The sequence below is a fragment of the Paralichthys olivaceus genome, chromosome 2 (assembly GCF_024713975.1).
Source record: "Paralichthys olivaceus isolate ysfri-2021 chromosome 2, ASM2471397v2, whole genome shotgun sequence".
Taxonomy (NCBI): Eukaryota; Metazoa; Chordata; class Actinopteri; order Pleuronectiformes; family Paralichthyidae; genus Paralichthys; species Paralichthys olivaceus.
Genome location: NC_091094.1, coordinates 12,651,464 through 12,675,302, shown reverse-complemented (window position 1 = coordinate 12,675,302; position 23,839 = coordinate 12,651,464). Strand labels below are relative to the sequence as shown.

Here is a 23,839-nt window from a genome sequence, read left to right as displayed (position 1 = left end):
CAGAGAGCACTGCTTCAGATAATCCTTTTTTGAGGATGCTTTTATGGACTCTTTGTAAATAAAAGTTTCCTTTTGTTTAATACACAAAGGCCCAAAAGCACTGTGGCAATGCACACCAGAATGCAGAGGGCAGCCGCTGAGGTACAGAGAAAAGAGAGACAGCGAGAAAGAGAGAAGTCGAGAGGAGTAGAGGGGTCAGAAAAAGCTGAAACACATTTCCTGGTCTCATAATGGAACTTATCCCCCATCTGCCCTGTTGTTTTGACACATTTTGTAAGGCCCCTCCCTTCTTGTGAGGAGGAGACGGCATCTTACTTACATCAAATAACCTTTCTATATACACCTCCTCATTGACCTTATCACGGAGCATATCCTGAGAGTGGCGCACAAAGGTCACATAGCCGTCGGCCACGTCCATGCCAGGTTTCTGTACAACAAAGACGAGAGACACAGAAAGGTTCATTTAAGTTCACAGACTTCTGTTATTACAAGTATTAAATACACACACACACACACACACACACGCTCATAATCAAACAGAAGAGAGAGGATGTTGTGAGACTTACGGGTACATCCACATATTTAGAGGCAGCTTTCACCTGAAATCACAAGAAAATATATTTTTATTTCATATGATTTGGGTCTTTTTGAATATGGTTATACTAATGCTGATATGATGCCCACAAGGTTTGATATAGAACTTCTAACAAATGCCAAAACGTTTTCCATTTAATCAAGAATAAAGAATAAAGATAATCTCCTAAAATACAAAAACATGTTCTAAATAACATACAATCTAAAATTGACAAAATTAAAACAGAGACACTCTAATTAAGCACAGCAATATGAATCAGGGGAATAATCTAACAGCAGCCAGAGATTTTTTAGCAAACATTTTGATCAAGATCCAACAAGTATCCAATAAGTAATCAAGTTATGTATTTCCTGAAGTATTCTCAATAAGCAAATGGTTCAAATACATTTAGGTACTGAGGGATTGAAGGAACAGAAGCTCCATCTCACCGTGAAAGAGAGGAATGAGGAGAAGAGAGTGCCTTCATCGTATCTGGAAATCTTAGCCAGCACACCCTCCAGAATGGCAACAAACTGAGAAACAAGGCAAAGAAGTGGAATCATACACAGTTACAAAATCTTCATTTCTAAATTTCTTCTGATCCTCTGAGAAAGTAAAAAACTTTGTCCACAGCTCATGTACCTTTGCCACCAGGAACTGGATCATGTCCTTCACACTTTCCTCAATCAGATCATCTATTTGGGAGTGGAACTGTTTCTGAAGAAAATGTATTAAAAAAAAGAAATAAAAAGCACTATTCAATAAGATAATTTGTGTTAGTGGATATGAAACAAATAAAATATAGTTATTTAACATGTGTTCACTGTCCCAGGGGAAGCTTTTACCTCTTGGCCCATCTCCATAGCGCACAATTTAGCTGATTGGTCCTTGGCGTCCACCATCACGTTGAACATGGTGCATAATGTCGGAGAGATGCGGAAATCTGTGGACTTGCTGCTCTTTGCCAGCTTGGACTCAAAAGCCATCCGGGTGCTGCAATGCAAGTGAAATATTTATAGTAATATAAAAAATGCAGTTAAGTGTCCATTCTCCACATTTGCTGCCTCAAAGTATTTCTGCTTGTGTCAGTCATTTCTCCGCTCATGCACACAACAACGCACCGCTTGACGCAGTTCTCGATCATGTTGCTTGACATGAGCTGGATGCGACTCTCGAGGTGCTTCGCAAACTCCTCCTCGGGCCAGTGCAGGTCCCTGATGAAAGTCTGGAGGGCGTCCAGCTTCCAGAAGAGATCCTCCGACGTCCCAGAGCCATTACTGCCAGACACACACAGGCAAACACACACACACACACACAGGTCACATGAAAAAGGTCACGCTGCTGTGGAGAGAGGGGGGGGGTCAGAAGGTGGGAAAGAGGGTGGAGGTATGTTGTGGCAGGTGCAAAGGAGGATGCTATTCCTCTGCACCTAAACACAGTTCAGGTCCGCTCCGACCATACGCTGCCAGGTCCGTTCAAACGTCTGTTCGGGCGTTTCTGGACAGTGTATGGGTGAAAGGGAGCGGACAGGGTTTACTGTAACAAATCAATAACCATGCTGCATAGTATGATTATTGACTGGGATGTGAAGTGGCCACATGCAGGTAAAGTCACTGCAGAAATAGCAGCTAATCACACTGTGTCAAGACAAAGGAGAAGGGAATGGAGACGTGAGGGAGGGCGTGTGTAAAAAAAAAAGATCTTTTAATGGTCCATGTCTGGATCCACAAAATTAAACAAATCTCCAAATTTCTGTTCCCTCATCACAGGCCCTCTCTCAACGTCCATGTCCCCAGGCTGGTGGGGCTCCTGGAAGATTTACCAAACAAATCATGCAGACCTTTCTTTTGGGGCATCCTGCGTAGATGTGATTGGGAAAGTGCCGCAGGAGAGACATGGAACTGGGGAGGGAGGGCGATAAAACGGAGAGGCGCAGGGTCTGAATGCTGCCGGCCGAGCCTCTTCGTGGTATCGCCTTCAGTCCAGCTCACGCTCTGCCCCCCCCCCAATCACACTACAAGCAGGTGGTCAAGGTCAGGAATGAGCCTACAGCCATGTGCAATCTACAATACGTTAAAAATCACTAAAGCAAATGTGGACAACAACTCAGAGGAGATACACACATTTGAGAACGGGGATCTTGATTTGCAAATTTTCAAATGAGGACACACTGTCTGGTTTTTTATTTTTTTTAGTTCGTTTGGTCGGTTTTTCTCTCTCTGTGCAGTAAATCCCGAAATAGCCTCGGAGTAAAATATTCAGATTTGCGTTTTGGCCTGTATCTCCACACCTCAGCTCAACAGCATGCACGCTAAAACAAATGAGAGTGTTTCAGCCTCTCATTTCAGAAAGCAGAACCCCATCTACTCTAACACCTCTCAGAGCGCCCTCGGCATGAACATGAACAGAATTCTCTCATGAGACAAATTGTGTTAAATATTATTCATTGTTTTGCTTTTTTGTTGTTTGTAATATTTTCTTTTTCAGACGTAGCCACACGGAATAAAACGTGCTGCATGTTCTTCAAATCTTTATGAAATTCTTTCTGCAGGCATCTTCATACCAAGGCTGTCTCTGCTTACTTAATCATTTCTAAAGTGAACTAGTTGAATACACACTCAGAGTCATATATAGCAGCCATCCATGACGGGGTAGAAAAGCTAGGCATTTGTGGAAGGTTAACTGATAGTCCTGCTACTGGCACGGGCAGATTTGGTACTTTGGGAATTTGGAGGTTCACATTTGGTAGATTCACATTGGGCAGATTACTTGTTAAACTCCTGCAGAAGAGACAGACAAAAAGAAAAAAAAGTTTCCATAACAGTGGAGTGGGAGCTGCAGAGAAGCCATGTAACACTCATCATAAAAGTAACGTAAAACTTGAAAATCAGGTGAAGACAGTAACGAACAGTAGCACATGTAAAAAACGAGACCAAACAGTACTTATCAAAGACACATGTTATAAGAAAAGACCTGCAGAGTAAAGAGGGCTGGACTCAGGATGCACACATATACTGTATTAACTGCAGTGAAAGGAAGAAGCGATGTAATACTGATGAGAATAAACACAAATCAAAACAAATGTCATTATTGTTTACATTCATAAATTGTATATTTTTTTATATATTTACTTAAAAATGCTATAAAAGCAAAAGTGTGGAAGCCACAAGAAATAAATAACAGCAACAGAACAGACTGGAGGCCTTTAGTTTCTGGCAACAAGTCAAAGCACACATTATGAAGGTTAGTTCACAAAACGAACAACAGAAATATTAGATGTTGCCCTGACCCCAATGTGTCGGAGAGCGATTGGTGAGACACACACATTAGTCAAAGACTATTTAGAGAATAAATAACCCATTTCTCTGGCAGAAAAAATAGGTTATTCAGCCCACTCTTGGCTCATTCTTTAGCAGTGAACCTACAGGAAGCCCGGGCGATCATTACAGCTTCTCGCACAGATTTCTCAGCCTCCACGTCGTCAGTCTGTCATCTAAATATAAAAGACCTGCATCTCCAAGCATCCTACAGCCCGGCTATGAAGGCGGAGGCTCCTTACTTTACAGGCTCCCAGGACTCTCGCTCAAAGCCCTTGTGAATTGATTGTGCGATGGAGGACTCCATCAGATCCACATATCTAACCACCAGAGGAGCATACAGATCCTGAAGGTGCTTGTGGAACTTTCCATTGCACAGATGATCTGTGCAAAAGAAAAAAAAGGAAAAGAAGAAGTGATAAAAATATATGTGAGAGCTTACGTTTAAGCACATAAACACCTGAGGGGAGTAATAACATATATGCGAGGCAGGTGCAGGAGCTTACAGTCTGCCCGGAGGAAGTCGTTGAGCAGCTGGAAGAGAGGGAAGCTGTCCCAGCTCTCGGGTGATTGAATCTCAAGAGCGGCGTCCATGTCGATGGCGTAGAGGGCCAGGAAGTTTTCTGCATGCTCCACCATGAGGTCTGTCCACCACGCAAACGCCTAGAGACACAGCAGGAGGGAGAGGAAGCAGGTGAACGAGGAGATGCTTGGAGATAAGGAGACACAAGGAGGAAGGAAGGAAGGAAGGAGGAACTAACAGACACAACTGGAGCTTATTGGTCTTAAAAGGAAATACCACTGGATTCATGTCGGCTTTGCGTACGTTTGTGGAAGAGTTCAAAATAATGGGAAATGGGCTCATTCGCTTCCTCACAGAGAGTTAGGTCTCAAAACTAGATCGACTGGAGGATTTAAATGATTCTAATGTCAATCTGTTAAAATGAAGCTCAAACTGAGAGCCAGGTGCTTGAAGCTTAGCACTGGAAATCATGATCATGTGATCATGATGTGCCATTTTTCAAAATGGAGATAAGACTGCATATTATCATTTAAAATAATTTCTGTGATCATATTTAACGAGAGTGACATTTTTTTACTCACTGGTTTTGCATTTCTGAATGCCTGTAGTGGTTTTCATTTTATTGTGTTATTTTTTTCAAGTGAATACCACTGGACCTTTAATTTTACTTAGGGGAAACACTACTAAGTCTTAAAATAGACATGATCCTCATCTAACTCTCTGCAAGAAAGAGAGAAAAGACAATAAGCCTATTACCTACAAATGTTAAACTGTTCCTTTAAATATTCATCATTCCAAATCTGTTGTGTAGCTTTAGGAAATATTAATTTGGATTGTTGAATAGTGATGGTTTCATGCTGCACGTGGGTCTTTTGTTGGGTATTTCCTTTCAAACATAGTTTCACAGAGAGGAAAGGAAACACCATCATACCTGTTTGCGTGAGTCGTGGGTGTTTGAGTGTGTGTGTGCGTATCTGTGTTTCCCATCACATACTCTGACACTGAATCCACAGCTTATATTGATTAGGACTTAAAGTGGGTATTAGTCGTAAATCCATGTTAATACGTGTATCAGGAGAATCACACAGCAGGGTTGCATGTCCGTGCCTTGTTATATCCATGACAGAATCTATCAGTTTAAAGGGAGAAGGTGCTTTTCTCATGCAGATGCGGAGCTCCCTGCATGCTCGTCTCTCAGGGTAAGAGATGAGGGGGCGTCCACCATTCACATCGCTGACAAACCCACGGCCCACTAGATGTGAATGTGACTCATGCACGTCTTCGCCTATAGGCGCACCGAAGACTGCAGCACACAGCATCTCTTGTGTTGGAAGAGCGTCTATTCCAATTAGTTAAGTGAGTCTCTGAGGTTCGGCTGCACGTTTTCCAGCACCGTCAGGACTTCCTCGCCCTTTGACAGCAGAAGTACAGTAGTTGCTTTGCTGGCAGTCTTGGCTTATTTGCTTATCATTCAGACTAACACGTTGCCAAGTTCAACAAATGAAGCTTAAAGGGATAGTTCACCGAAAAATGAAAATTCACTCATTATCTACTCACCACTGTGCCGATGGATGGAGGGGTGGGTGGAGTGTTTGAGTCCACAAAACACTTCTGGATTCACAGCATTCAAATCTGATCAAATTGAAGTCAGTTGTGACCTCTTCTTCAGAAAACAACAAAAAAACATAACATGCCTCCACACTGCTCGTATGTTGTCATCCAAGTGTCTGCAAGCCCCGACATTCATATTTGTCTGGAAACAGAATCATTTACACCGTGGTTTTAGCCAAATGTCCTCTAATGTCCTCTAATGTCCTCCTTGGAGGTGTGTTCACGTACAATCGGGCACACTGGTACAATGCACACACTTAAAATCGGAATGTTGGGGCTTGCAGTCACTTGGATGACGTCACACGAGCAGTATAGATGCATGTTGTGGTTTTTTAATGTTGTTTAATTACGTCTGAAGAAGAGGTTGCTTTGGCTGCAGCCTCTGAGACTCCAGAAGTGTTTTATGGACTCAAACACTTGACCCTCCCCAACATCAGCATAGTGGTGAGTAGATAATGAGTGAATTTTTATTTTCCGGTGAACTATCCCTTTAATCATTTCAGCTGCATGCTTTCTTTTCTTTTACAGTTTTTTTTCATGTATTTTCTCATCTGGCTTTACCACCACAATGGCAGCCAAACCCTTACTCACCTGTCTACTTACCTGCCCACTCCCAAATATTATAAAAACCAAAACAGCTTGTAAGTTCTAGTTTTAGACAAACAGGCAGCAAACAGAGATCTTCTCCATCACATTCAAGGAGAGCAGAGACACTCTTAATATGGACAGGAGTGACCAAAGAGGAGGAACGTCATCGTTTCTGACAGGTGGGGGAGGGGGGCGCTCAAAGGTCGCCAAGTGGAGCAGCCTCCAACCTTTGACAGTGGTAACGAAACACATTCAGGACCCTGAGAGCTGTGCGGCAGAGCCACTGTTCAGCCAGCCAGACTATAGTGCTGTAACAATGCAACTGTGTCAGGGGACCAATCCCTAGAGGGGGTGTACTGATGCTGAGGGTGGAGGGGAGTAAGTAGACGTGGCATCATCTACTGGACATGCACGGTGCATTGTGGGAAGTTTCTCATTCAACTTGACTACATACCTCTTTTCCCTGCTGGGACAGTCACCAATCATATGACAGTGAGAACACAGGGAGATGTACAGAACAGTAATGTTTTTTTGAGGCATTTCGTCATAGGGTTGGTAAACTAACAATAGACAGCAGAGAGGGATGGAAGAGGAGAAGCCGGGGAAGTAATGCTTGAACAAGTGCGGACTGTGAAATTAACTGTTGGATGGAGGGGGGGGGGGGGGGGGGGGGGGGGGGGGGGACAAATGTTTATGGTGGATCAGACTTCAAAGGTTCACATGGAGCATACTTTGGGGAATTTACTGGTTCAGCATGCTTGGAGAGAAAGGAAACCTCTTTATGGCCCGATGAACATGCTTCATGATCACAGTTATGTTTTGCAAGCTACGGTGCCTTTTCATTTTTTTCTTTCTGTAAAAGTCTTCTCACCTCTACGCCTAGAAAGCCCCACCCACTGCAACATTATCTATGAGTTCATCCTGAGCCTAGAAAAGGTGCGTCGTGCCATAGTGGCGCACATGCCAAACAGGGGGGGTCGTGATGGGGGACTGAAGAGGAAAAAAGAAATAAAAATACTGTACCGATTGATCTCCAGAACTTGTGACTGCCGCCTGTCAAGCATATTCAGAGAGATACAATAAATCTGCTTTATCTGCATGTTCTACGATCACACTGGATCACCTTCAGATCTACACAACTACATGTTCATCATCAGCTCAGTGTTTATAGCAGCAGATAGGATGCAAAAAAGGAGGTGGAAAGGAACTAATTACATTTACTCAAGTGGAATACTTCATTACAACTTTGAGGTATCTGTACTTTGTTTTTGTATTTACACTGCTACTACTCTACTAGTTCAGTAGGGAACTATTACTACTAGGTTACTTTTCAGATTTACGTAAAGATGTATACATTTAGGACATACATCCAAACAGACTAAACTCATTCTTTCCCATCTCAATGAAGCATGTTTTAAATAATGTTGTTAAAGTCTTTGCAGAACTATATCAAAACATCACTGTATCACTCACAAGCACTAATTCTCTTTTGATACTTTCAAGTGTATTTAGATGATAGTAGTTGTGTACTTCTTCTTAAGTGGGATTTTGAATGCAGGACTTTGACTTGTAACTACCTCCGCCAAGGAGGTTACGTTTGTTCGTAAGCAAGATTAAACATCTGAACGGATTTCCATGAAACCTGGTGGAAGGACGGGTCAGAGAAGAACTTTTGATGCGAATCTGGATCAAAGTGTTTTTCAATGAAAATGATTTAAAGTAACAGTTCATGTTGAGGGAACTGATTTCAATAAGACTGTGAAATTGGGTGCAGCTTGATTGAATTTTAGGGGACTGTTGGGCCTTGGCGGAGGTATGCGCTCTACTGAGAGCCATTTTAGTCGTGTATATTCATATTAATATTTACTAATTGTGGCCAAAGGGAAACTTAATACATCATTAAGAGCAAACAGAAGCCTTGAGTAACATGCACTGGCCTGTTTTACTGTTTCTTACTGTTTTTACTGGACTACCTTAAATAAAATTTTACCATTTGCCGCCTTATTAAACTCTGAACCGTGATCAGAGGAAAGAACTGCAAACATTATATAATTTCCTGTCTAATTTACAAACTCTGCTCAAACATAGCGCTCTGATTCCATGTAGCCATGGTCTGTTGAACACCAATTAGAGCTTCCTTAAATTAAATTAATCTTTGAAAGGGTTTTTTTTTTTGTTACCCATAGATGAAAGCAGCTTTATTTATAGAACACTGATGATAAGACTAACTCGCTGCTGTGGGGCGGAGTGAGATAAGAGTGAGAGTAAAGAGGGAGAGTGTTTTGAGGAGGAGAGGAGGAGAGGGTTCTCACTCACCTCCGCATGGTGTTCCTGGTTCTGCTGGAGGACCTCTATGACTAACTCCGCCAGGCGAATTGTTTCCTCCAGCTTTTTGGCAGGCGTGACTAAGCGGCCTACGTTCTCTGAGACAAAAGGATGAGGGTGAGGGATGAGTGGTTAGTCAAGCACAGAGAAGGATTCCAGGGGGATTTTTATTTTTTACGACTATTCTGAAGAGTTTTCCTGTCTATGTATTTGACCGTTTATTAAAAGTACAAACACAGCACTTACACTGTGATGTTCACAAACCGAACCCCCTCAATAAGTCAAGCGTGTTGTCATTTACATGCATTTTTTGGCTGCGTGACATAAAGCAACAGAACTGATGTGTTTGTAGGATAATCAGGTTTATGTCGGAGGAGTATCGGGCACAGGAACAGTGGCACTGGGATGGAAGGGCAATGTAGCATCAGAAAGCATGCATAATAGTGAAGCGGTACTGAATAAGCCATCTGTATAAGGAGCTGCCGCATGCTGTGGTCCAAAACCTCTCACTGAACACACACTGTAAAAATAATTCATCACTTCTGTTTAACTTTATCCAAATATAAGTCTCATACTGTCTACATGTATCAAATACTTGTGCTGCTATAGAGTAAAACTGATTAAATGTGTGCAGATATTTGTATGAAAATACAAAATGACATTTACAGCCATTTTCCAAGAAATTGTAATACTTTTACAGAAATTTTGTAAACATTCCCATTTCCTAATTATGATTAATTTCATCTTGTTATATAAACACAACACCGACATGTTTTCTTGAGTCATCAAAACAAGTCTTACTCATTTCAGCAAACTGCCTGCGGTGGTTGGTTCACTAGATGCTTACAATTGTTCTTCCCAAAAAATATCTATTCAACATATCCTGAAGTTTATAAATCTGTTACCAACCAATTGATTAAATGACCTACTTGTGTGTTAATGAATACTTTTTACAGTGTGGTGGTGTTGTATCTGTCATCGACTAAGATTTTGTCCTATTTTCCTTCCTTGCTGATTTTTTCTCTATAACTTGCAAAAGCTCCAGATCACTTGGTTGTACCTCTGCTGACAGAATGATCAGATAAGACAGTTACATGTCGATGAAATGGAAATATTCAAAGTGCACGACCGAATGGCTACACAAATCTGAAATCAAAAGGACATAAATACATAACTTAACATAAAACATTAGTGCTCTCACTTAAGACTGCAGGTCCGGCTGGGGGTCTTTTATTGTTCCTACTATTATTAGAAAAGTTTCCTTGGATATTTATACTCAGGCCAAATCAATATTTAATTCTATTTTTGGGTGTAACTGATAAAAAAAAACCCTGATGTGCCACTTCAGGTTACACCTTTAGTTCTCATGCAGGGTTTATCATTGGGATTGAAATATGAGATATCTAAAGCTTATACTTCAGCCATTGTCTTTGGGGACATTAAATCGACACTAATGGATCACATGGATTTGTGTTACAGTAACTATGTATCCTGTGGTCATAATGTCCTGTAAGGGACGGCTCTGAGAGCAGATCTGAAAACACATGGATCAGGGTTTGGTCTAGAAGGGGCAACACAGCTCAGCTTCATCAGCGCAAAGAAGAAATAATTATTAGAAACAGTTTGTAGTCAATCCATTAAGACGTTTAAAACTATTCAAACATAAAAAGAATAAAACAATATCTAATGTGTCTACTTTGGAATATTAAAGGGCCAGTTCACCAAAATTACAAGAAACACAACACAAACTAAACAAACTGTTTCACTTTTCCCCGGTGGAAACGTGAGCCACGTGAATAGTTTCAGTTTATCTGTGTTAATCTGGATATGCTTTTCATGTTTAAATTCACCTGATCTAAAATATTCAGGCTTGTTTATTTGTTTAAGCTTATCTAATTATACATTTTTATTAGGGTTTTTTTTGCATTTGATTATGTATGTTACGTGTTTCAACTACCTGTAAGACCAATTGCACCTCAGGGTCAATTAAATAAAATTTTAGATGAGGTGAAAGTCACAGTCAAACCAAAACTATCTACATGACTGTACCACAAGAGAATGATTTTTTTGTTTGTTTATGGTGGATTATGGTGGAACTGACCCTTTAAATATCGAAAATGCATGTACGTATATGAAAGTACAATCCTTAACTGTACATGAGGTTTATATTGGAGGTTGCTTATGTCGTTTTCTTATTTGATTTAACATTTAAGGAATCATAACATCTATTTTTGTAAGAGATTGTATAACTCTATAATTTTTCATGCAAAAATGCAGTTTGATGTATTTTTTAGAAACTTTACCACATTATTATTCTGTAAAGTGATTACTGGATTAAATCTGAACCACTGTCGATGGACAGTAACTTCCAGAAAAAACTCAACCAATATATAGTAATACAATCTCCACTGTATTTAGGTATTTAAAACAGAGCAAGACATTTGAGTACTTATATTAATAAGTGTATAACCAGTGTGTATAACATACTGTATGGAAGAATATGCTACAGCTCAAGTCTGTGCATATGTTGTAAATCTACTGGTGTGTGTGTGTGTGTGTGAGGGGGTGAGGGGTTAGGGTCTGTGTGTATTTGCATGTATGTGTGCACTGTGGCTAAACCACAAGCTAAACATGAGTTCACCTGGATCCTTTTGATCCTTTTGCCCTTTCTCAACTTCAGCCAGAGAAAAGGGAGAGAAAAGATAGAAAGGAGATGTTTAGAATTAGCAGGGTTCTGGGATTGTTGTCATGTTACAGGGGGAAAGCTCAGAGTTGTTATTCATCGCCATGTGACCCTCACAAAGAATCTGCTGGGACGTTTTCAGCTCCAGGGACTGAGGTTTCTAGGCAACAGACACAACGTCACAAACACATAATAAAAAACAGAAACACTGAGACGTCACCCTGTGGAAAATTGGAAATTAAAATTGTGATAAGATGTTTGTTAACAAACAGACAGAAGCTCAGACTATTGTAAACAGATAGGACGCACAACGACTGTCAGGAGCATAGACAGGACACACTGGGTGACTGGAGTTGATTTGAATCAAGGAGAAAGACACAAACAGGAGCTGTTGAATTCAGATATGCTAGCCTGGCCTCCTCATACAATATCTCCTTCACTATCTCCCGTGTCACAGTGTGAAAAAAAGCCTACCTGTTCAGCACAGCACACCACTGAGACATGATCAGACCAAATGACTGGAGGAGATAACAATGTAAGCAATGTAAAAATGCATTCAAGTCAAAGGAACGGGCATCCAACCAAAAGAAAGAAGCTAACAGACCAGACTGCTCATTCATGTCCATCACAAAAACAGATGGTGCTAAAAGAAGGACCCCGACTGATTCAGTGTGGTACTGCTCAGATCTCTCGACTGGTGCGCTCCCCACTCACTCTCACAGACAAAAGGCACAGATAAAAAAAGCATGGCAGGAGCAACATCTCTGAGGAGAGAGGATAGGCAGAGGGTTGGGGGGGGATGAGGTGAAAGAGCACTTACAAGAAAGAGGAGGAGGAGAGAGGCTGGGGAGAGGATGATGAAGGTACTCACGGATGGTTAAATCCATCACTTGAGACGCCAAGCAGAAGACAGGGTGCTCATACATTTCCCTCTTTTTCCCTATAAAAAAGGATTGGGGCATGCAAGAGGCTGGGGTCAGAGGTGGGTAGGAGAGAGGTCAGAGGCTGATGGGAAGAGGGCTGTCCAGGTGAAACCGATATTGTGCCGGACAAGAGGCCCTGCGGTGAAGTCACATGTTCGGTTTGTTTAGAACCAGGTGTCTCACGAGGACAGTGGGAAGTAAATTCACATGGCATGGCAAGATAGTAAGGTTTAATTCCTTAGTATCTTTAGCACCCTGGGGGATTTCTTTCAAGGCATAAACAACATCAGAGTTTTCTATATGCATGTTGATGCAGTTAATGAATATATAGGAAGAAAACAGCAGGTGAGAATAAGACATTATATAATGTCTTGTCACGTATGTAATTTTAGATATGAAATCCATGCCAATAAAGAAAGGCCATGTTGTTATGTCTCAAAGCACATGCAGATGTCTGATGCTGGTTTGTCGGTGTTCAATCCCAGCATTCCTTTGGTTCAAAGCCACTTATCACGTATTCAAATAAGGTGATAACTGTGGCAAAGCCAACGACTGCGAGCGAGGAGAGAAAAGCAGAGCAGACAGGGAGGGACAGGGAGCGGAAGGTAGTGGTCTTCACCAAGAACAGAAGACAGAGGTGACAGGAGAGCTGCAGGTATTTCGAGGCAGTGGGGAGGGGGTGTTAAGGGGCACGGGCAGCTGGAGGAATCAGAGAGGTAACAGCTACAGTAAGATAATGGGGGAGGGGGCATGTGCATCGACTGGAATCTGGATGTCAGGACGCTCAGTTAAGCTGAACTCACAGTCCAATCATCAGGCGACTGAGGGCCAGGATACCACACAGTTTGAATAGGCACAATGAGAGATCAGCACATCAACAGATTCAGGGCTTTGGATTTGAATGCATTTTTACTCACACACCTCTACACAAAAGCCAACTTGACCTACAGAACAGCACAGAGCTAAAGCAGGCCTGAAACAAAGGAGAGAGTTATTGGACTGAGACAAAAAGTGTCTGACACGGTAACAAATAATTCGGGATGTCACAAATCATCTGGGAAATGGACACAACTATACCATTATACCTAATTCACCATGTGTCAAGATATATATAAAAAAGTCAAAGTGAAAAGAACAATCGTTATATAATACTGCAGTAGGAAAAGGGACATGTGTTTAAATTATTAAAACGTGTCTTCTCCTGTTTTATTCCACACACAACCAGTGACTGAACACTTCAATCTGAAACCAAACAGAATGAGAGCATACTTTAATGACCACTGTTTTAATCATTACATCATTAGGACACTCATTCCTTCACTGATTATGTGATGTTTGGTTGTATATTTTGTTTACCTTCAATTTTAGCATATTCTTTAATCCGCTCGTAGTTGAGCTGAGCGGCCTGCTCCAAACATTTGCGGATAACTCCTTTAACTTCCTCTGGTGGGACTGGGGTCACGATGTCCTTCATCAGGACCTAAATAGGGAATATGTTTATTACATCACTCTCATTCTTTCACTGTGCATAAAATGTTTCTTTGTTTTAATTTACAAACCCTCTCCAGCAAAGATAAAGTGGCCTTCAGTGCCCCCTCTGGACGACCGAAGGGGAAAAAATATCTAAACGAGAAAATGCAGAGAGACAATGAAAGAACAGTGAGAAAACACCAGTAGGCATCATGTTTCGTGACTTGAGGTAATGTCCAGTTTGTTAGTTACCTGAAATGTACAATCTGGTTTTCCAAAATCACACGCAACCGCTCCTTGATGTCTTCAAAACGTTCCTTCTCATCCACTTTCACTGTGCTCAGCCCGTCTGGCCTGCCAGGATCACAACCACAAACTTTAAGCACTGAAACCTGACAGACGTTCAACTTATCAAAAGAAGAAACGGATTATTAGCTCCACCGGGAACTGAGATTTGTCTTTTGAGTTCCATTTGTGTTACATGTACAAATAAATGACAGCTTCTCACCTGTTTCGACCTTGAACGAGTGGTATTTTGGAATCCTTTGTTTTTCTAAACTTGAATATGCGTACTCGTTTAGAGGCCGTGCGAGGATCTGGGCTTTGGGAGCTCTTTGGGGAAACGAGGGTCTCATAGCCCAGCGGCCCCCAGTAATTGCTGCCCTCTCTGACTTTAACGGACGCATGGGAGGATGAATAATATGGACAGTAAGAGACTATGGCAACAAGGGACAGAGAGGAAAAAAACAAAGAAAAATGGTAGAAAACAAGAAAATATGTAGAGATACACAAGTGATTAACAAAGTAACATGGGAAACACAAAACAAAGCAATAATAAACAACAACATAAAGGCAACAGAACATAAATCATAACATAAATATGGCAAAATTACAAAGATGAAGGACGTAAAAAAAGGTGTAGGATGCTTCTGATGAGTCCGACTCTGTTCTGTTCTCGCCCATTGTTTATAGAGATTAAGTGCATCGCCCTCCTCAGTACAATATAATGTATAAAAGATATCAGTCCTCTTAATATCATGGAATGTGCTGGTATTTCAGGTTGTGTGATCTTAATGGAGATATATTTTTCTTTTTCCTCTTCCGTGTCTATAAGAAAGAAAACGCCGCTCCTAAAGCTCCTGATGCTCCTGAAACTCCATGTCAGTAGTTTGGCCGATACTTCTGCATCATCGTGATGTCACTTGATATTGTGAAAACACAAACAGGGATACTTTTGGTAGGTGTTTTCAGTGCAGATGAAACTTTCGGATCTCTATTAACAGCTTCCCTGCATTTGAATGCAGATAAATAACATTGACACACACAGTCTGTTTATAGAGATAAGATGTAGCGTGACATGACTATGCTGAACATTGGCATAGTGCAGGCCCCCTAACAAAGCTGACAGAGACAGGAGCAACATCTTTCTGAAAGAGGCTAAAAGAAATGCAGCTGCAATAGAGAATATGAGTGCTTTCTGATATGTCTCCTTTGATGTGTTTTGAGATCCTGTTCAGAGACGTCACTGACAAAGCACAGACACTTCAAAAGAAGGGATTAGGACACACCTGTTCCCATGGACATGGGAGGCACAAAAAGCGAAGCTGTAGTGAAGAAGAGTGGGGTCAATGATCGCCCCACTTTCTGCTCTTTCCAGCAGATCACGCAGGTAACACAGATGTCTGTGACAACCTCGAACTCCATTCCTGGCACAGTACTCATCCAAGACAAACACCTGGCCTGGGCTGAACCATCCCTGCGCCACACAAACACAGATGGGGGATTACGTTGATGCACCAAGCAAAAGCAGCCCACAGCTCTAAATCTATTGTGTGTTATAACGGGCAGAGAGACACTCACCAGGCAGCAGAAGGTGTCGTTGAGCCTGTGGTCCAATGTGAGCCGCTGCACCATCTCAAAAAGCGAGGCGTGGTCAAAGCTACAGGGGTTAGCGGAGATAAACTCATCCATGCCATGTTTCTGAGCTCTGTCAGCGTCTATCCAGCCAACAGCACAGGGAAAAGCACATGATTCAGAGGAGAGGACATCAGTGAGACCCGGGAAAACAGCAAATCTTTCTCACAACACAGAAACACCAGGGTTGTTTGTCGGCTACTTCTAAGGGCAAATTATAAACACTTACAGCTTACATTGTCAACTTGCATTGTGTCAGACAGCGTAAAGAGATTTGATGTATTGGTGGATGATAGTCTATCGATCTGAAGCTAATCTCAGTTGCTTCTGTATGTTCACGCATAAATCCTAATATGTCCCATTCACTGATGTTTTACAGGGTTCATTTTTACATGTGCCAAACGTGTTTGAAGAAGTGCTGCTGGATGAAATTAAATGCATTCTACTTAATGTGTTCAATAGATTCTGCCATTCGCTATTGTTGAATGTCACTCAGGTCCTGGTAAATTTAAGAGAGGTGTGCTAGTAAAAAAGACACAAATATGGTAAAAGAGTAATTCATTTGAACACACTGTATAGCTACAGTCTAAAAAAACTAGGTTGTAAAAAAGTTATCGACTGGAGAATCAGACATTCTCTCCAGTTACAGATGCTTGTTAATCCAAATCTCACTGGTTTCTGACTTTCTCTGTATCAAGAAGAGATTTTCTGTGAAACTCAGTTAAGAAAGAACATGGGAAGCATCAAATTGTGTAAAAAAGAAACTTTAAATATGGTTGATGAAAACATTGGTGGAATAATCCTGTTTTTTTTTGTTTCTCTGAACAAAAATGGAAGACATCTAAACTGACCTTGATTTCTTGCTCTGTAAACAATAAAGCTTTCAGAGACAAACATGATGGCAACAAGGATGATTCAAAATAGATAAGAGATGCTGTCATGTCCTGTGTGTGAGTGACAGGTGTCATGTCCACGAGACACTGACATGAGTGATGATGACGATTGGGGGGAGGGGGGGGTAGAGGCCTGATCTTGTCTGGGGCGGGGCCGGAGTACCAAATAGAGCACAACTGACATCTGTCAACCTCCAGGTTCGAGGGAATATAGGGAAAGGGTGTTAATACTGACACTAAACATTCACATTGATTTGAACCTACACACTTCAGGAAATTAGCTTATGTTTTTTAACTCCAATCTGAGATGGAAAACCTGTGAGACAACATGTCAAATGTGGACGATGGAAGTAGAGATTGTTCAAAGGAGTAGGACAAGACAGGTACAGTAAAAGTCATAATGTGAAAAGAGTAGGACAGCTAACAGATGAAGAAGGGCAGTAGAGGTGGGGCCAGTGCTGGATGTGAGACAGGATGAAAGAAGATTCAGTGGGTAAGACGACCCCTTCATGGGACAAAGACAAGTGGTCCGACAAGTGTTGGAGAGTGATGACCACAAGAGGAAGACGCTCAGGGGCAAGTTTGAAAGGAAGTGAAATTGTGGAGGAGTGTAAAGATAGTGAGAAAACATCCAAAGAGTGAACAGAAGGTGCCTGGTGTTGGGCTATGACACACAGTGAGTGGGTTCTATCTCCTGGATTAAATGAGGAAATGGAGTTGAAGTCCAGAGAATCTCAGGGCTACAGTAACATTATCATAACTTACAATAACTTTTACTTCAACCATGAGTAAAATGACCAGATTACCAACGTGAATAGACGAGTAGTTTTGCATACATTTATAAATGATCACATGCTGGAGAACATTGTGACTTTTCATTGAGCTTTTAAACGTCATGCACATCTGCAGACCCATTTTCAAATGTGCATTTTCTTTTCCTTTTTTTTTTTTTTTGGCATTCCTTTTTTTTTTTCTCTACGCATTTGCAAGTTGACAATACTTGAATATGTTGCAGTGTATTCATGATCTCTACAGAGCACACTAACAGGCATATCACTACTGGAGAACTCTAATAGGGTAGCAATACAATTTGGTGCAAGTACATGGGTAAATAGCATGAAGCTGACAGAGGCAAAACTGTATCATTCTCTGGGAGATGGGGGGGGGGATGAATGAAAACTCCTGTAATTTGTACAAAAGTATATGGACACATGACACAGGTGTTCTCCTATTCAGGCAAACAAAGGGCAGTCAAAAGAAATCAAAATGAGATCTCTCCTTTTCTGGAGGTGTAACACCGGTCTAGCCTCTATCTACAAGCCCATCTACTGTAAGAGGAGGAGGAGGAGGAGAGGGGGAGAGGGGGGCTGGAGTATTTTATTGTAAGAAGGGGCGGCATGTGCTACTCCTTGTCTTTTGGCATTCAGAATACTCCGCATACATATTTGCCAACTCTCATCGAAAACGTTCAAAGAAAAAGAACTAAAAGCAATTGAGCCCTCTGCAGTAAAGCACGATCAACCCTCCGGACAAATTTCAATCGTGCATCCAATAGATATTCTAACATCACAACCATCATCATTCACACGTTATCCTCATTTCTATCGTTCTAATCTGATTTTCTTTCTAGATCTCATCTGCAATATAAGAGTCACCAGTTTGTTTTCAGCTCATGAAATTTCAATTATTAATAATCATAAGATATGTTTACTTGTGTTTCTAATGGGGTCACACTTTATCATCACGTTGCTTTACTCTGAGGGATCCCATCACCAATGTGAAAAAAAGAGAGAAGGCAATTATGCAGTAACAGCTCTAATTTTCAACTTTAACCATTGCTGAGTCAAATAATAAGTTCTTAGAAAAAAATACATGCATCCTATGCTGGCACGAATGGATGCTTATACTTTGATCATCAAGTAGAGGTCGTCAAAAACAAAAAAAAGTTATCAACTAATATCTAAGACATGAAGTGAGACGTGAAAAAGGATAAGAGTGAGAGAAGAGAGAGAGAGAGAGAGAGAACGTTGCATTTGTCAGATAATCAGCGGGGATTATCTGAGCTGTGCCGGCTACAGGGAAGCACTTACCCTTGAGTCCAGCTAGAAGACAGCAGGGTAAGAAGGGACAAACCAGAATAACATAAAGACTAGCAACAAGGCTGGAGGAGAGCAATCACGAAAGACCCTGACCTAGCAGCTGCATTACTCAAGAAGGGTACAGGCAAAGCATGAAGAAGAAAACACAACTGAAAAACAACAACCTATACCAACATGAGAGTTTGTGGGCGGTGGTGTGTGAGCACATGTGAGGATATGTGAACTTGACAACAAATGTTGAGGCATATTAGAAAGAGAGAGAGAGAGACAGAGACAGAGATAGAGAGACAGACAGAGGGAGGAATAGAGAATTTACGATCCTCATCACTCCACTGCAGTTTTTTTATTCTGGATTCTGGACAAGTACTTAAGGAGTCTGAGAGCTACACGTTAAGTACTGTCCCTCTTTCTGACTGCAGATCAAACACAAGTCTTACTTTTAAAAGGGACATTGGCAAACACATACACCTACATGATGAAGTCAAACCCCAACAGTCGCTTTCATGTGTAAAAGATGCCTGTCTTTTTTAAAAGGAGAGAGAATATGAAGGTCCTGGTCGAGTTCAAATAAATAAATCAGTAGCAATAAATCTGACTTTAAAGGAGCACTCCACTTATTTTATACAAAGATCATTCCACTTGTCAGTGGGTTTTTTATCCACATGTAGCGTAAAAGTTTAAATTAAAGAATTAAAGAATTAAACTGCGTTTTGATCCACTATTTATATGTGAAGTTGGTAATCTTACCAGAAGGGTGCTGATAAAATATTGCAGAAGAAGAGGGCAAATTAAAAAAGCCTGAGTCAAACTTTAAATGGTGGAAAACATAGATGTTTGTTCCGTGTCTGTATTTAACAGTTGTCTCCTCTTCCAACAGATTTGATCTTTTCATCTGTCACTGTTTTTTGTTTCTTCAGTGGATGATGAAATCAAATGCTTCATATGTTTGTATGTTAATGTTTATTAGCTAAGTCTTTTTCCATTGCACTTTGTTGCATTTTGATTTTATCGTTAAAAGAACATTTTTCACTTTGGGCAGATAACAAAAAGTTTTTTCAGATGGGTTTTTTATGAACTGATGAAATGCACCTTGAGAAATCCACTGTATAATATCTTCTGTGTCTGAAGGGGCTTTGTCAAGCCTTAAAATATAACCATAGTGATGTCATCACAGCTAACTGGTTGGAATTGAAAATCCAAAACTTATAACAGAGTCTGTTGTAACAATCTGAATGTCTGGTGTCTGTTTTGTACTGAGCAAAAGTTACGTGTTTAGGATTTTGAGTGTTTGAGAGAGACTGACTTCCACATTTATGAAAATCACTGGAGTACCCCTTAAAGTCATTTTTAGAGACATTGATCAGTACGTTATCCTCACTGTTATAATATGTTGTATTTCCTGGGGTTTGTCCACATTTAATGGAACCCTTACAGCATGTGATTTACACAACAAAAAAAATACTTGAAATGAGCCCAGAACCTTCATAGATCTCTTGTTTTCGATCGGTTCACTGCAGCAGAGTCAGGAGGGCTGTGTATGTTATGGTCCCAGTGCCATTCAAGACCACCAGGGGGTGAAACATGTACGCGTGGTGTGCCACAATGTTTCAGGGAGGGGGTAGGAGGTCTGTGCCACTGTGAGGAGGCTTTGAATGGCAACAGCTGGCATCAGAGGCGTCAACTAACCACAAGAACGATCACATACTGGACAAAGAAACCAATGGAGAAACAACATAGAATTTATGTAATAGGATTCTGAATAACTGGTCCAATTCATATAGTTCAACTACAATGACATGATTAACAAAGAGTGACATAAACTTGGGGCTTTTTAGAATTAACTTATCATTATAACTATGATTATTATTAAACCTAGGATGTTAGTTATTTAGTATTTCTATTGAATGCCAATTATTTTTTTCTACCACCCTAAGAAAAAAGTAAAAATTGTTGCTAAAGAAATCATTCTGAATCTGAGTCCAAAAAATGCACACAAAAAATATGTTTTGTTCTGAATAGCAGGATCTATTATTGTGGATTGTTAGGAGGTATGTGACCTTAACTTCAGTCGGTCAGAACATCTATGTTAGTGTTGTTATGAACACAAACGCGTTCGTTTTGAACTTTCGTTATAAAGTAAGAAGGGAATGATTGACAGAATACGCCATAAACCAACTAGAATATAAACGGACTATGAAAGGAAAGCATTGCTGGCAGAATTTGTAGCTATTCTAACAAAAAAAAACATATTGTATTCCCTTCCTTAATGAGGGGGGACACAGGAGACAGTTACAAGAGAAGTTGGTACAGATGCCACACTACTGAAGACAGTCTTACCTTCACTTTGCTAATTGATCTGTTGGCTGCTTAGAGGTGCAAGTACAGTGACAGATTGGTTAACACGTCTGGCTTATAGCCGTCATTCAGTTAACACGGAACAATCTGAGAGAAGTGTCTCAGAAACACGGCTGCCTTCAGAGCTGCCCTCTGACGCCACGAGTTAAATTAGGAACAGGCCTACGGTCGGGACGAGGGCAGCACACCCTGGCACTGTCGGTCTGAATTCAACCCCAGCAGGCTTGAATGTTCAAATCTTAGGTTTGGTGACCTATTTAGATTTTATGCAAAGTTTTCACGCCATATGCTGCTGCTGTACAATAAGCTCTACTTCGGGTAGGTTGCTCCTTGTGAGCACACTGATGGAAGAGCATGGAGTTGCACCTTTAAACACTGTGGGAGTGGTGACAATGAGTGGGAGTCCATCAGATGCTGGAGGGATCTGTGAGAGATCAAGGCATGTGTGTGCGTGCTTGTGTGTTAGTTCTACCAGCACATTTTGTGACTGCAGTGTGGAGCGCATGGCGTGAGACATTTATGGGTTAGAGCTTTCACTGCTTGGTGGATGGAAACTGCTTTCTGCTTAGGTGGCCATGTTGTGTTCCAGGCTACTTACAGAACTGAGAAATGGGAGCATCCATTTGGGCTGAGGCGCCCCCTTTGGAGTTGAGTTTCTGGACCTGAGTGGGTGGGACGGGCTTGTGGGATTGGCCAGTGGCGCGATACATGGCCTGGACCCACAGGATGCGGTCCTGCTCATCATCGCTGGCAAACATCACAGTATCACCCTCCTTTACTGCATTGAAGAAAGCCCGGCCACCATCCAAGCCTGAGACAGAGACATAACCAAGTACAATGAGATTACTTTTTTAATAATGTACATGCACCTGAAGTTGTATGATGTGTAGGTGTGATGTCCCACCTGGCTGGGGGTCACTGTAGTCCACTGTATACCCGTCCAGCTGGAGAAGTTCCTGTGGCTCTGACTTTTTCTCTCTGTAGCTGCACATGGCGAATGTATACTGGCTCACCTGTAAAACACAATATGAACCATGGATTCAACCGGCTGAAGACAAAAGCTGAAGTCATTCTTCCTGAAAGTCATTTTAAACCCAATAAGAGCAATCTACGTATTTCTTCACATATCGGAGAAATAATAGCTCTCAGAAGAGTGCATACCTTCACCAAGGCCCGACAGTCCCCTTAAATTCAATCAAGCTGCACCAAATTGTATACTCACAGAAATCTGTTCTCTAAATATACCAGATTTCTTTCATCTAGATTCTTCAATTTCTTATTGGGAGATTGGTGAAAAAAGTCAAAAATGCCCTGTCACACTATGTTCAAGAAAGTGAAAAAAAGAAGTTGTGGATCCGCCCCCTGATACAAATCTGCATCCAAAGTGAATGTTTTTTTTTCCTCGCCCCTCTAAGAAATTTCATGGAAATCTGTTAATCCAGAAAAAAATTTACAAAAAAAGTACATATTCAGATTAGGCAAATTTCCCTTTTATTCACAAAATGCACTTAATATTATGACTCAGTCAGTTTCATTGAATCTTTAAATATGTCACAGCCTAAGAAAAGATAATGATCTAAACTTAAAAGGTCACCGCTACTTCACTTCGGCTAAAAACATTTTTTATTTCAAAGATAACTCACCTGCACTAGAACAAAGAATCGCTTCTTCCAGCGCTTCCACACATTCTTCCCAAAGGCCCACAGATACCTGTCAAAACATGGTTCACACACAGATAAAACCCAGAGCGAAGGTCGCATAACAGTTCATTAAAATGCGTTTGCTTCAGAAATAAGGTAATTTGCTCCAAGTCATTATACAAACAGCACAGAGGTTACATAAGTGGAATTTGACAAATGCTGCCCTCAATATTTAGAGCTTTTTTCCCCAACTTCAAAAGGCAAAAAATCTGAATGACACACTGGTGCCCACTAGGGGGAGTAGAGCTCTTCACAGTATTTTTCCGTGCTACGTGACTAGAAATGAGGCCAAGGAGTCGAGAGGGCTGGAGTTCTATAAGAAAGACATGGAAAATGAAAAGCACATGGGAACGTCACAACACAGTTAACGCGGCAGCATGGGCCTCACCCGCAGTGTTTCATGTTCTGTGGCTTGTCCATACGTATGGCCAGTTTGATCCTGAGATCTTGGTCGGGACAAGCCTTGGTCACAGTCATCTTGTGGAGCTCTGACTGCTTGGGACTGTTCGGAGTTGGGTGGAGGACAACCTGCACTCAAATGAAAAAAAAGACAGCAAAGTCAGAATTCATGATTATTAATACGGATATCCAGGGGGTAAATCTTTAATCTCTTCCTGTGTGACATTCAGCAACAGCGATGCATGTGTTTGCCAGGACTGGTGATTATGTGTGTTTGTGTTGCAAAGTGAAAGAATAACGTGAGTCAGTGTCGAGAAACAGAGCAGCGCTTTACTCTGCCTCCCCGAAGAGGAGGCCTAATCTCTCTTTGCGGAGTTAAAGAGCTTTAAAGAAGCTTGCCTTCCTGCCAACGCTGCTGCTGCAGTGGGAGATCAAAGAGCCTTGTCACAGCCAAGGTCACTGCCA

At 41.3% G+C, this 23,839-nt stretch overlaps 1 protein-coding gene across 18 annotated transcripts in view; it reads right to left on the bottom strand.

Moving 5' to 3' along the window:
* The window catches only part of cadpsb (Ca2+-dependent activator protein for secretion b), a 60,508-nt gene that overhangs the window by 5,730 nt on the left and 30,939 nt on the right, over positions 1-23,839 (bottom strand). Inside the window, exons 8-30 of one of the 18 annotated variants that reach the window (XM_069536535.1) lie at positions 23,364-23,503; positions 22,919-22,985; positions 22,180-22,288; positions 21,874-22,086; positions 18,912-18,923; positions 15,875-16,011; positions 15,583-15,770; positions 14,523-14,681; positions 14,267-14,368; positions 14,104-14,167; positions 13,901-14,024; positions 12,493-12,561; positions 8,930-9,036; positions 7,637-7,666; positions 4,398-4,554; positions 4,134-4,275; positions 3,193-3,354; positions 1,696-1,851; positions 1,420-1,567; positions 1,217-1,291; positions 1,024-1,107; positions 567-599; positions 320-427 (exon numbers count right to left, since the gene is read on the bottom strand). In XM_069536535.1, the coding sequence (XP_069392636.1) occupies positions 320-427; positions 567-599; positions 1,024-1,107; positions 1,217-1,291; positions 1,420-1,567; positions 1,696-1,851; positions 3,193-3,354; positions 4,134-4,275; positions 4,398-4,554; positions 7,637-7,666; positions 8,930-9,036; positions 12,493-12,561; positions 13,901-14,024; positions 14,104-14,167; positions 14,267-14,368; positions 14,523-14,681; positions 15,583-15,770; positions 15,875-16,011; positions 18,912-18,923; positions 21,874-22,086; positions 22,180-22,288; positions 22,919-22,985; positions 23,364-23,503 (2,586 nt within the window). Of the gene's footprint in view, positions 1-319; positions 428-566; positions 600-1,023; positions 1,108-1,216; positions 1,292-1,419; positions 1,568-1,695; positions 1,852-3,192; positions 3,355-4,133; positions 4,276-4,397; positions 4,555-7,636; positions 7,667-8,929; positions 9,037-11,579; positions 11,613-12,492; positions 12,562-13,900; positions 14,025-14,103; positions 14,168-14,266; positions 14,369-14,522; positions 14,682-15,582; positions 15,771-15,874; positions 16,012-18,911; positions 18,924-21,873; positions 22,087-22,179; positions 22,289-22,918; positions 22,986-23,363; positions 23,504-23,839 lie in introns of all 18 variants that reach the window. The other 17 variants (XM_069536538.1, XM_069536543.1, XM_069536537.1 and 14 more) reach the window with 17 other exon arrangements.